The 12,090-nt window shown below is 34.4% G+C and overlaps 1 protein-coding gene across 1 annotated transcript in view; it reads right to left on the reverse strand.

The window, feature by feature from the left end:
• The window catches only part of ABCE1 (ATP binding cassette subfamily E member 1), a 31,616-nt gene continuing 19,526 nt past the window's right edge, over nucleotides 1-12,090 (reverse strand). The window contains exons 10-18 of the mRNA XM_040473078.1: nucleotides 11,953-12,074; nucleotides 9,049-9,270; nucleotides 8,002-8,061; nucleotides 7,846-7,904; nucleotides 5,405-5,515; nucleotides 5,177-5,319; nucleotides 4,930-5,052; nucleotides 3,429-3,540; nucleotides 1-2,134 (exon numbers count right to left, since the gene is read on the reverse strand). Of these exons, the coding sequence (XP_040329012.1) occupies nucleotides 2,087-2,134; nucleotides 3,429-3,540; nucleotides 4,930-5,052; nucleotides 5,177-5,319; nucleotides 5,405-5,515; nucleotides 7,846-7,904; nucleotides 8,002-8,061; nucleotides 9,049-9,270; nucleotides 11,953-12,074 (1,000 nt within the window). The 3' untranslated portion in view covers nucleotides 1-2,086. The remainder of the gene's footprint in view (nucleotides 2,135-3,428; nucleotides 3,541-4,929; nucleotides 5,053-5,176; nucleotides 5,320-5,404; nucleotides 5,516-7,845; nucleotides 7,905-8,001; nucleotides 8,062-9,048; nucleotides 9,271-11,952; nucleotides 12,075-12,090) is intronic.

The following is a 12,090-nucleotide window of genomic DNA, read 5'->3' on the forward strand; positions in this document are numbered from 1 at the left end:
AACATAATACAGATTCTCTCTTTATTGAAGGTTTAAAAACTTAAATGATCTCTAAACAGTTGATACAGTATATGAAGTTCAAAAGGTAATGGCCATATGTGTATATATCCCCTTTCCTTTGCCTGTTATTTAGCCAAGTTCGCATTCCCAAAGGCTTACTGCCTTGAGTATCCTTTTGGCATTTTAATATTTTATATATTTTCAATAAATGGTGTATTTATGAACTGTTGCACCATTTAGAGAGATTTTCCAATGTCCAAATTTAATAGCTAACATCTGCATTGGTAGTGTATTTGAGTTGGTTTTTATAGAAAAACTTTTGTTAGCAACTGTAAGATCTTTTCTATTGCTATATAAAAGTTTAACGTCTAAATCCGTATTTTAAAAATTTCATTTACACAAACAATATTACAGTTAATACATATTCTGTCGTCAGCAATACGTAGAAAGAACTGTGCTTATTTTACCACAAGTGTTTTCTTTAGGACAGAATACGGAATCAGTAAGTAAAAACAGCTTTTGTCTTATTTTATTCAATATACTTGAAATAATCATTCACAAATTTAACCTATCCTTAAAAATAGGCACTACTTTAGTATAATCCCATTTATGTACAAAACAAACCCTTTACATATTCACACTTAGCTAAGTGCACAGAAAAAGCATAAAAGGATATATATTATTAAATGCAAACACTGGTAACCTCTGGGAGGGTAATGTGAGGAGAGGACATTTTATTAACATGTATTTCAGTAGGTTTGAATTTTTCACAACAAACCTGTATTTATGGATTACTCATAAATTTTTAAAAGGCCTAAAGGGGACCAGTTAAATCACATTCTCTATTCATTGTCTGCATGTTAATTAACGCTTCTATGGTTTTAAGGAGCTCTAAAAGTTTGTTCAGTAATTTCTAATTTTCCTATTTTACCTGCCCCATTAATTCATTTCAGTAAACTCTTTTCCTCACTTGTAGTATAAGTTCTAGTTCAGTGCACTAGAAGTGTAATTGAGAGTGGTTTCACACCACATCCCACTGTTCAAACTCAGGAACTTGAGATGCAGTAAGTTTTTAGAGCTCTTGCTACATACTATCCAAAACTCGAAAGTCAAACAGATGTAATTAATGTCCTCTAGATCCAAACGTGGAGATGAGTATATTTGGTACCAAGAGATATTTTACAATGCTATCTGGGGACTCGTTTGCATTAATGTCGCCTGTAATGTTGTCCTTGGCTGCCCATCAGAAACCTGTGGAAGTTTAAATTACACAGATGCTTAGGCATCAACTCTAAATATTTTGAAGGAAGCAAATATTCTTTAAAATGCTTTTCCTAAATTTTGATCAATGATTACACAAATGTCTGAAGAATGACATTACTTGGGAGAATTATAGAATCTTACGGAATGCTGAAACTGAGTAACTCAGAGGAAAGTTAGGATTTTTTTCTGGCAGATGGGGGTGGTGTGTGGAAATGATTTTTGATACTAAAACACACCGAAAACAATGCTGTAAACAATGCTAAGTTGGGAACATGGCCATTTTCCAACAGTGGGGTTTTGTAGTAATTTTACTTTGAAAGTCTAAACACACTTGCAAAGACTGAAAACAAGTAACAAATATAATCCTGATGTTTATTTATCAAATTTCATTAGTGGAGTCTTCGGCTTTTAAAATAAGGGCAGTTTCATTATACTGGCATATTTGGTAAACTAGAAGTACGGAAAGCTTTTTCAAGATTTTTAAAAGGGAGCAACACTGGTCAGCATTTGGTACACGAATATGATAACACCTACTGAAATCTTCCCATACATCATGAAAACTTGGGAGGTAATTTGTATAGCTTGAAATGTCTTCATTTTAGAATGTTATATACAAAAAGGGCCTTATCAAGAACAGAAAATTGGCATTTTCTGTGTTCGTACTAATTTACAACACAACTGGCTTTTGATGTTACATTAAGTAAATTATACTTCAAGCTCCAGAGTATGTGGGGCATTAAAAACCTGATTCAAGTTTTATATGACAAAATTCCCAATAAATGTTTCTTTTAAGAAATGGCTTCTCAACATTCTCAGATTCAGTCTAGTCATCCAAGAAAAAGTAGTTTCCACTCTTCTTTTGTTCTACATCCTAAAAATGAAACAGAAGCAACAAAAATCAACACCATTCTCCTATACGTAGGGGGGGTAGTCTTTCACCCAGTCTTGTTTAGCAGTGTTTACAAGTGTCTATACAACCTCCTCTGCACGCACTGTCTGCTTCTGGACATTTGTGGGTCCACTAAATCAAAGGCAGGATTACTACTACTGCTAGTCATCCCTACAACCAGAACACTTCCCTTGGTCCATCCTCAAGCAAAGCCTCTTCATAGAACATGCCTTACGTATGCATGTAAAATTCTGCTTTATAAAATACTATTTCCAGCTGAACTCTTGAATTCCACTTTTATCATTCTGACTTTAAACTCCCAGTCCAAAAGGTAACATTGTCTAGTTTGAGAACTGCCTATTACACAGAACTCATATAGAACTATTTTTTTCCCAGTTCAGTTTACAAACTGGCTTAAAACTGTAATTGTAATTTCCTTATCTTGGCTAGAGAGTAAGATAAAGCATACCAAACAAAATACACAGTGAAGCCTAAGGCATTAAGACACTGTTAGCTCTTTAGGAATACAGAATGTATATGTTGGCTTTGTCTCTGCTTTCCAAGAAGTCATACACTTTAGTGGAAAAGCTACAGTACAAATATGAAAATAATAAAATCTAGTAAATGGTAGTATTAAAAACAAGGGCTAGAGGGCCATGAAGCATAAGCAGCATTTTAAGCAGGCACTGCAGGAGGTATTTAAAAACACAGAAATGCTTTTTTAGAAGTCATTTGCTTTTTTCCCCAAGTGAGCAAGTAATTATTATCTTCTAAAAAAAAAAAAAACACGTTTCATAGTCTACATCAACTATAAGGAGCATAATCAATTATTTTATGTACACTAATGGAAAACGCTGCCAATTAAACTGACAAAATGTTTTTCCACTGTGTAGAATTTTATGCTCATTGAAGACGTTTGCTTGGATTCTTAAAATATTTTAATCAGGTGTTGCTCTCGTGCTCTTGAAAAATAAGAGAAACCGGTCATTTGTAAAAACTCTGTATCAACAGTGAATTAGTGTAATATTTCTGAAGATATTAAAAAGGCAACACAGGCAGTACAACAGTGGGCACAACTCGAGATAACAGGTATGAGTCCATGTAGCAATAGCAACTATATCAGAATTACTGCCTACCAGACTATTAAATGAGAAAAATATGAATCAGAATTAATGAAATGACAAAATTTTTCATGAAAGTCTTCCAATTTGAAACATGCCTTTCAATGATTTATAATGAGAAATTAACCACGATTTAAGATAGTTTTTCTACATACCTTAATTGAATTGAGTTTGTTTATTCTTGGCCTATAGTTGTTTGGATCTCTTCTGAATGTAATTTCAAGCTGAGACAAAAATTTATTCATGCCAGCCAAAAGAGTTTGAGGACTAGAGGAAAAATAAGATCAACTGTGATTAAAATTCATCCCACCAAAGTTAACTACTTTTTGGGATTGAAGAGTATTAATATTAAGCATCACTGTTTTAATTCCTTAATCATATCTGGATAATAGTATATAATTATAGCATATTATAAATTAATTCTATGTTCAGAAGTGTCTTTCCTTGGAGTACTTAGTTTGGCTATAATATTTTGTGCAAAACAGACCCAGTTTGACCGGTGTTTCTAATCTGGAAAAAGAAACATTTAAGATGGAAGTTACTACTATAGAAAAACAAAAGATCATTAATTAGGAGATTACAGAATTTCAAATCTGACATTTATAGGAGATAAGAGAATTTAACAGAAAAGGTAAAGTTCACATCAGAAATCTGGCACTGGAGGGAGTATGTACAGCACAAGGGATTTTACTTGTACCTCCTTTTTCCATTTCTATGCATCATTCATCTTTTTTTACCCAAATTCGTTCTTAAATCACACTAAATTACATCATACTTGTGAAACACTTTAATAAGCATTTTTTGTAAATACAGATGATGGTTATTTAAATAAGCTTTACAGAGTCTATGAAATTGCCCTGTCAAAGAAATATGGAATTCCCAATTGATGAACAAATTAAAATGAAAAGAAATTCTGGGAAGAAGCTCAGTAAAGTACTTTTATTCAAATAGCAACTCCTTTCCTCCCTAAAATCAGAGAACATAATGGAATCACACGAAATTGCTCTTTTTATAGGTAAAAAATGGCTGAATGTCAGTAATTTCATACGGTTCAACTTAACAGAGGGTTTTAGCACTAAGACATTCCTCATAAACTGATTTCAATGTGAGACTTCTCTAAATTACAAGAGCTCTAAATCAGGCCAATAAGGAAAAATTAGAGAAAATAAGGAGAAAAGGTACAATCATTTTGACCCTGCTATAGATCAATACCAGATATTTGGGGTCCACTATGAGCATTACCACTAGCAGTGTAAGTTGGGCAAATCATATAACCTTGTTTCCTTAACTGCTGCATGCAAAAACATCTATGGTTTTCAGGGAATTACCTGCAAAATCAAAATCCTAGTATGTTTTGAAAATCCAAATAATGAAGCAGACAAAAGTTAACTTTCAAGAAAAGCTGAGCAGCCCAGAGCTCTGCATGCTTATTCCCTAGGGTCAGGAATAAACTGAACTATATTAGTCTGAACACTTCCATCCAGTATTCAATATGAATAATCCTGGGAGTCACAGAATCATTCTTAGAATTTCTGGCTACTTCTTTAAAAATTAAAATGGTATGATTAATGTTTATAAGCTTCTTGGAAAATTCTGAATAATACTTTTCTAACAGAACTTATAATTAGGCTTGAATATTTCAGAAAACAGTTGTACCTGTTTGCGACGGTGTTCTTAGATGGAATACCATCAAAGACGATGACTCGATCTGCTAGATAGGTGGCCATAATGAAGTCATGTTCCACAACAAAGGCTGTCTTCTTAGCATGGAGTATGAAACTAAAATACATGATTTTGAACATGTTTCCAGTTTTACATGATCAAATATTCAAATGTGTATTAAGCACCGTTGTATGCCAGTGCACATTAACTAAAAGTAATACTCTTAGTGGCAGGACATTACCGTTTGACAACTCGAGCTGCCATCAATCTTTGCTCAGAATCCAAATATGCAGATGGTTCATCAATTAAATAGACATCAGCCGGTTTGCCCAAACAAAGAGCTAAAGCTACTCGCTGCAGTTCACCACCAGATAACGTCTGTACCTATTTGGAGAAAAAAAAGTTTAGCAAACCACACAGAGACACCCAAAGCTTAAAATAATAACATAACAAGAACCAAAATACATACTTCTTGATCGATGATGTTTTCAATTTGCAGAGGCTTCATCACATCAGTCACAAACTGTGGATGAGTGTATGCATCTCTTATTTTTTCATGTAGTAACTGTCGAACACTTCCCTGTTTTTAGTGAAAAAAGTATTGGAATTTTCAGTACAGAACTCCTCTATGTATCTTCACCAAGTTAAGCTCCAGAGCAAAAGTATATCAATTTACCACCCACAGATATGATAGTATTATGCTTCTCCATCGTCTATGGCATGTCCTAAAATTATTAGAAACCCATCATGTCCAACAAGTAAAAACAATCTTAAAATCTTAGAGTAGTAAACAATGACTGTTTCAAGAAAGAAATCATTTGATAGGGCGCCTGGGTGTCCCAGTCAGGTAAACGTCTGACTCTTGGTTTTCGGCTCAGGTTATGATCTCACGGTTCGAGGGTTTCAGCCCTGTGGTCAGGCTCCGTTGGGATTCTCTGTCTCCCTCTTTGCCCCTCCCCTGCTTGCTCTTGATCTCTAAATAAATAAATAGTAAAAAAAAGAAAAAGTTTAAGAAATCATTTGAGAATAGGAATAATGCTCAAGGTCAGTGTGGGTATCAAGTACCCTTAGGCAATCAGCAAGATAGGACAAAATGCATAATAGGGATGATTTCTAAAGATGTCATGTGCTTGTCATTTTAGGAGAGGGCCGAGTCTGAGAACTTAAAAGCTAAGCTTATACAAAGTACCAACGATAAAAATTTTTTTAAGTATTTATTTTTGAGAGCGTGAGTGTGAGCAGGGGAGGGGCAGAGAGAAAGGGAGAGAGAATCCCAAGCAAGCTCTGTATTGTCAGTGTGGAGCCCAACGTGGGGCTCAAACTCACGAACCGTGAGACATGACCTGAGCCAAAATCAAGAGTTGGACTAAGCTACCCAGGTGCCCCCAATGATAAAACTTTTAGTGTAAATCTAAGCAATCTCAAATAGGCCTAACAAAGTGAAGGCTGAGGTCCTGAGTGCAAATACCATAGTTAAGAAGTTCACTACAATACTTGCAGAACCAAAGGTTAACTTTGTTTTCAAGGTTCATATTTTAAAATTTATCAGTATTTTTTTTTTTTATGATCAAATAACATTCAATTTCATGGATATAGCACATTGTGTTTATCCATTTACAATTGATGGACATTGTGGTTGTTTTCCACTTTTTGGCTATTATGAATACATTTGTGTGCAAATTTTTGTGTTGAGATAGGTCTTCATTTCTCCTGGGTATGTATTTAGGAGTGGAAATGTTGGTTCGTATGTAACTATGTTTAATCGTAAGAACTAAAAACAAACAAAAAAATCCTAAGAACTGCCAGGTGTTTTTTTTTTTAAAGTGGCTCTACCACTTTACATTCCCATCAGCAATGTATGGGGTTCCAATTTCTCCACATCTTCACCAAAACTTGTTACTGTCTTTTTAAGTCATCCTAGTGGGTGTGCAATATCTCACTGTAGTTTTGATTTGCATTTCCCTAATGACTAATGGTACTGAGCATCTTTTCAGGTGCTTATTTGGGCATTTGAATATTTTCTTTGAAAAAATGTCTATTCAGGGGTGCCTGGGTGGCTCAGTCGGTTGACTTTTTTTTTTTTTTTTTTTTTGAGAGAGAGAGGGACAGGAGGAGAGAGAGACAGAATCTTAAGCATGTTCCATACTCAGTGCAGAGCTGACACAGGGCTCGATCCCACGACCCTGGGATAATGACTTGAGCTGAAATCAAGAGTTGGATACTCAACCAACTGAGCCATCTGGGCGCCCCAAGCGTTTAACTCTTTGTTTTTTTAAATGTTTATTTACTTTTGAGACAGAGGGCGAGTGAGGGAGAGGCAGAGAGAGAGGGAGACACAGGATCCGAAACTGGCTCCAGGCTCTAAGCTGGTGGCACAGAACCTGATGCAGGGCTCGAACCCACAAAGCATGAGATCATGACCTGAGCCGAAGTCGGACACTCATCCAACTGAGCCACCCAGGTGCCCCACCAAGCATTTGACTTTTGATCTCAGCTCAGGGATTGATCTCAGCTCAGGGATTGATTTTAGGATTGACTGCACTGGCTTCATGCTGGGCGTGGAGCCTACTTTAAAAAAAAAAAAAAAAAAGTCTATTCAAATCCTTTGTCTGTTTTTAAACTGAGTTGTAACAGTTCTTTATGTATATTCTGGATATGAGTCTGGATATGAGTATTATTAGATAAATGATTTGCAAATGTATTCACCCATCTTGTAGGTGGCCTTTTATTTTCTTGCTAGTGTTATGTGGAAATGAATCAACCACTTATGTCTTAATTCTTTCTTTAGCCATTTTTGGTAAAACACAGAAATTTGGAGAAGAATTTTGATACAGTGAAAGATTAAAGCTATAGGTGTGTGTGTGTGCATAAACTTTCCTTTAATAACCAAATAACAGAATAATAACTCACAGTTGATTTGGGACTGATTTTCTGTGGCTTATAACTGACATTGAGAACTGGTACTTCTCCTGCAAAATAATGCAAATAAAGAAGACACTGAAAATTACCCATATCTTCAAAGTTTCCTATGTGGGAAAGAGTAAAAACACAACGATGCAACAGTACCTCCTTCATCAGGCTTAAGTCTTCCAGCAAGCATTCTGATAAATGTGGTTTTACCAGTACCTGCCAACACAATATACATAACAAACAGACTTGTAAGATGCTTCATGTTTACTTAAAGTAAAACATTATGTACACTACTGGATTTTAATTGAGAAATTAGTTTTAAAGGTATACACTGACACTACTCAATTCTGAAGCCTAAACAAAAATACTTGAAACTTTCATGATATGCTTCTGAAGTATCATTCGAAACTAATTAGAGGAATATAGACTAATAAATCTTATTAGTAACCATTACAAGTTTTGGGCTACTTTTTAAAAGACTTTTTTAGCTTAAATACCAATACAATTTATTGTTAAGGAATGTAATATTGTTATGATTGCTACCATCATGTGAAAGTCCATTTGCATAAAACGCAACCCGGTTCAAAATTCTTCCATTACCTAAAGACTGAAATACATGGCAAAATCGTCGTAGAAAACTTCTCTTCTATAGACTTACAAGCTATAAGTATACAATTCAAATCTTTTTTTTTCAATCTTGAAAGCAATACCAGACATTTGGTACTCGAATTCAACTCATAGCCCTATATGACAGTATTCTAAAATTGAAAATTCAGGTAATAACAACTATTTACAAAGGTAGGCTAGCCTGAATTTAAAATAATAAAAGCTCAAATGGAGGAATTCAAGAAAAAATCTTAAACTAGATTCCTTCTGAATTACCTTATTATTTTATCCTTTCCTTCCTCATCTGTTTCTAAGATGAATAAATCCCCTAATAATTTATACACAGAAAAACTAGCTTGGAAAAGTATCTTATTTTCACTAAAAGTTATGGAACAAAATATATGAAATATAAACTTGACTGGGTGGCAATGACATTAAATCATACAATGTTATAAAATGTGAACTACACTGAGAAATGTATGGATTCAGTCTAGCTCCCACTTACAACTGAGTCAAAATTTTTCATGGAGTAGCTGAAACAAAGTAACTGGATAAACAGAACAGACTTCCAAATATCACAACATAAGGAAAACTTACCATTCTCCCCCAGCATCACCATGATTTCAGAATCTGTAAACTCTCCAGCTACAATTGCTAGCTCAAACTCTCCCATTTTCTTCTTCATTCCAGGATATTTATACATACACATCTTTTTAACTTCTTCTTCATTTGCTGTCTCAGCCACTTTAAAAACAAGTGATGCATCTCTGAATCTCAAGTTTTCTGTTGGAACGTAGCCATCCAAAAAAATGTTTATGCCTGTTGGAAAGTCATTGACAAAAGATTAGTGAAGGTCATTTAAAGAGTAATCTTTTCCACAGCAAGAAATTATCATATAAAACCCAAAATCCTAGGCTCTCCTGGGAGCAATCTAAGCACAGATTTCAAATATCTGTGAATTTGTGGTAACATGCAGTGACAACAGGGTGTCTTATGTATTTGATACAAGTTTAAAAAACTTAAGCATATATGTACAAAGAATATCTTTTCACTAATGATGTGATTTTTATATAAGATTTTCTTCCCCATCAGGTTTTGTGCAAAAGAATATGGTGCCGTTTCTGTTTTTTTTAAATCAAAACTTGTGATTTTTCTCAAAAAATGACAAGTAAAAAATGGGAGTATTTTCATAGACTGACATAAAATAATACAGTCTGGAGAATAATTTTTTAAATAAACAAGTTATGAATATGCATTTTCACATGAGATCTAGATACCATAAGCTGAAGTTCTAAAATACTGCATGTTTTCAGATTAATTTTACAGGTTTGCAACACATTTATAATGAACTTCATTTAACATTTTTTTGGCTTCACTGTACAAAAATATACACCATTATCTAAACATTTTTTAGTGACTGAAAGAAAACTAACATATTACGCACGAGAATCCCTCCATATTAAAACTGTGAAGATGTGCAATGGCAGACACAGAAATGAAAAAGTGGATTACATGGGAAAAATGCAAAGATCTATTTTCAGTGATTCCTATATTTAAGATAAAAGAAAGACAGTAGCTCAAGTCTGGAAGGTCTCGAAAGAAAGCTTGAGGATGTTATTCATCTCATCTGGAACTCAGAGCCCTATCTGGGGGACTACAGCCTCTGCCTAGAACACAGGTGTTCAATATTTGCTGAAAGAATAAATTCATCCTGCCAAAATTAGTATTTTTTGATCATAAAACTCTTTAAAAATTATAAATGTGAGGTTAAAAAAATTAAAACCAAAAGTTAGAAGGGAACATAGACTTGACGGAAACCTTAGTAGCCACTGATTCCAAATGCCTAATTTATCAGGTAAGGAAATGAAGACTCAGAAAATTGTGTGCAAAGAGACATTAAAAAACCAGCCTTTCCATTTCTACTGTAAAACTTGTCAATCTAAAACTGAGTCTAAGCTATAACTGTCTTTAGAGCTCAAAGAGAGCTTTTACGTTATGTATGACATTAATTTCAGTATATTAAAAGAAAGCAGAAAGAAGGAAAGTTTACTAGAATTGTTTTAACAAACGAGGCACATTAAAAGCTTCAACAGGAACCATTTCTTAAATGGAATAGCTTTTAGGGGCACCTGGGTGGCTCAGTCAGTTAAGCATCCGACTCTTGGTTTTGGCTCAGGTCATGATCTCATGGTTTGTGAGATCGAGCCCGGCATCTGGCTCTGTACTGACAGTGCGGAGCCTGCTTGGGATTCTGTCTCTCCCTCTCTCTCTGCCCCTGCCTGGCTCGCTCTCTCTGAAAACAAAACAAACAACTTAAAAAAAAAAAAAAAAATGGCATAGCTTTTAGACAAGGCATTTATAACTACAATTGTGACAAGTGAATGCCAGGAACCTACCTCATTATCAATGCAATTCTGGACCTATTACAAGGTATAGAATAGATAATAAATACTTGCTAATTGAGGAGAGTAAAAAATTAATAACTTTCTGATATCATCTCTTAAGACTATTGGAAAGAAAATTAAGCAATCTCACAAATTTTTTCCTGAACATATGCATCTGTTTACCTCAAAGGTACAAGCAGATAAGTACTTACGTATCTCAAAAATTATTCTTGAAGAGATTGTTTTAAAAAGGAGCCTGCCTAACCTAGGCATTTACATACAAGACTACATGAATAATTATTCTTATAAAATAGGAATTTTTTCAAACTATGAACTAGGTAGTCTTTTTGTCAGTTGAAGGCACAGCTGAAAAGATGAAATATAAAGAAAAGAGGAGAAAGAAATCAGTGGTAGGAAATGGCAAAGAAATTAAAAAGAAAAAGGCATACCAGGTGGAGAATGCACTGATATTTGTTTCAGGAGCCACTTAGTAGTAGGTTAGTTTTTAGTTTTGCCTAACTTGCTTAGGTGGAGAAGAGACATGGAAAAGAGACACCAGAGAGTCCCTCTTTCCTGACAGTAGAAGGAATAAATGAAAATAGGCTTATTAGGCTATTTTATTAGACTTCTAGTTACTCATTAAACTATATGACACTATCTTGTTTTAATTTAATACACTATCTTATTAGACTTCTCTAGACAGTCTTAAGTTCTACAAACTTAAGACACAGATTATAGAAAAATTTGAAAAATGGGAACAAGATGAGCACTAATTAAGAGTTTCACTACTGGTTCTGGCCTTTCAAAGATAAAGCTGAAGATGATAAATACTAGAAGTTGTAGAAGCCAAAATATAATAAACAACTTTTAAGATAGCAAACAGTGAAACTGATACAGCATTTCTACCCATTGCAATAGAAAATTCTCCAAAAAGAAAGTTTTGAATAACAAACAATGTACATAACCTTATATATACATTGTTGAGTGATTAACTTCCATTAAGACTGGAGTTTTGGATAAATATTAGAGCAACATGTAACTGCTGAATATCAACAATACATTTTCTAAGCATTAGAGTGAAATAATACAGCATTGTGGAAATAGTTTTTCAAGTTACCTTCTCTTACACTAAAAGGCATAGTGACAACACCGTAAGCACTTGGTACGCCATATAAACAGCAGATGAAGTCAGAGAGATAGTCTAATACACTTAGATCATGCTCCACCACAATGATATATCTGCAAGTCAATACAG

The sequence above is a fragment of the Herpailurus yagouaroundi genome, unplaced genomic scaffold (assembly GCF_014898765.1).
Source record: "Herpailurus yagouaroundi ecotype Mexico unplaced genomic scaffold, PumYag 28, whole genome shotgun sequence".
NCBI classification, from domain to species: domain Eukaryota; kingdom Metazoa; phylum Chordata; class Mammalia; order Carnivora; family Felidae; genus Herpailurus; species Herpailurus yagouaroundi.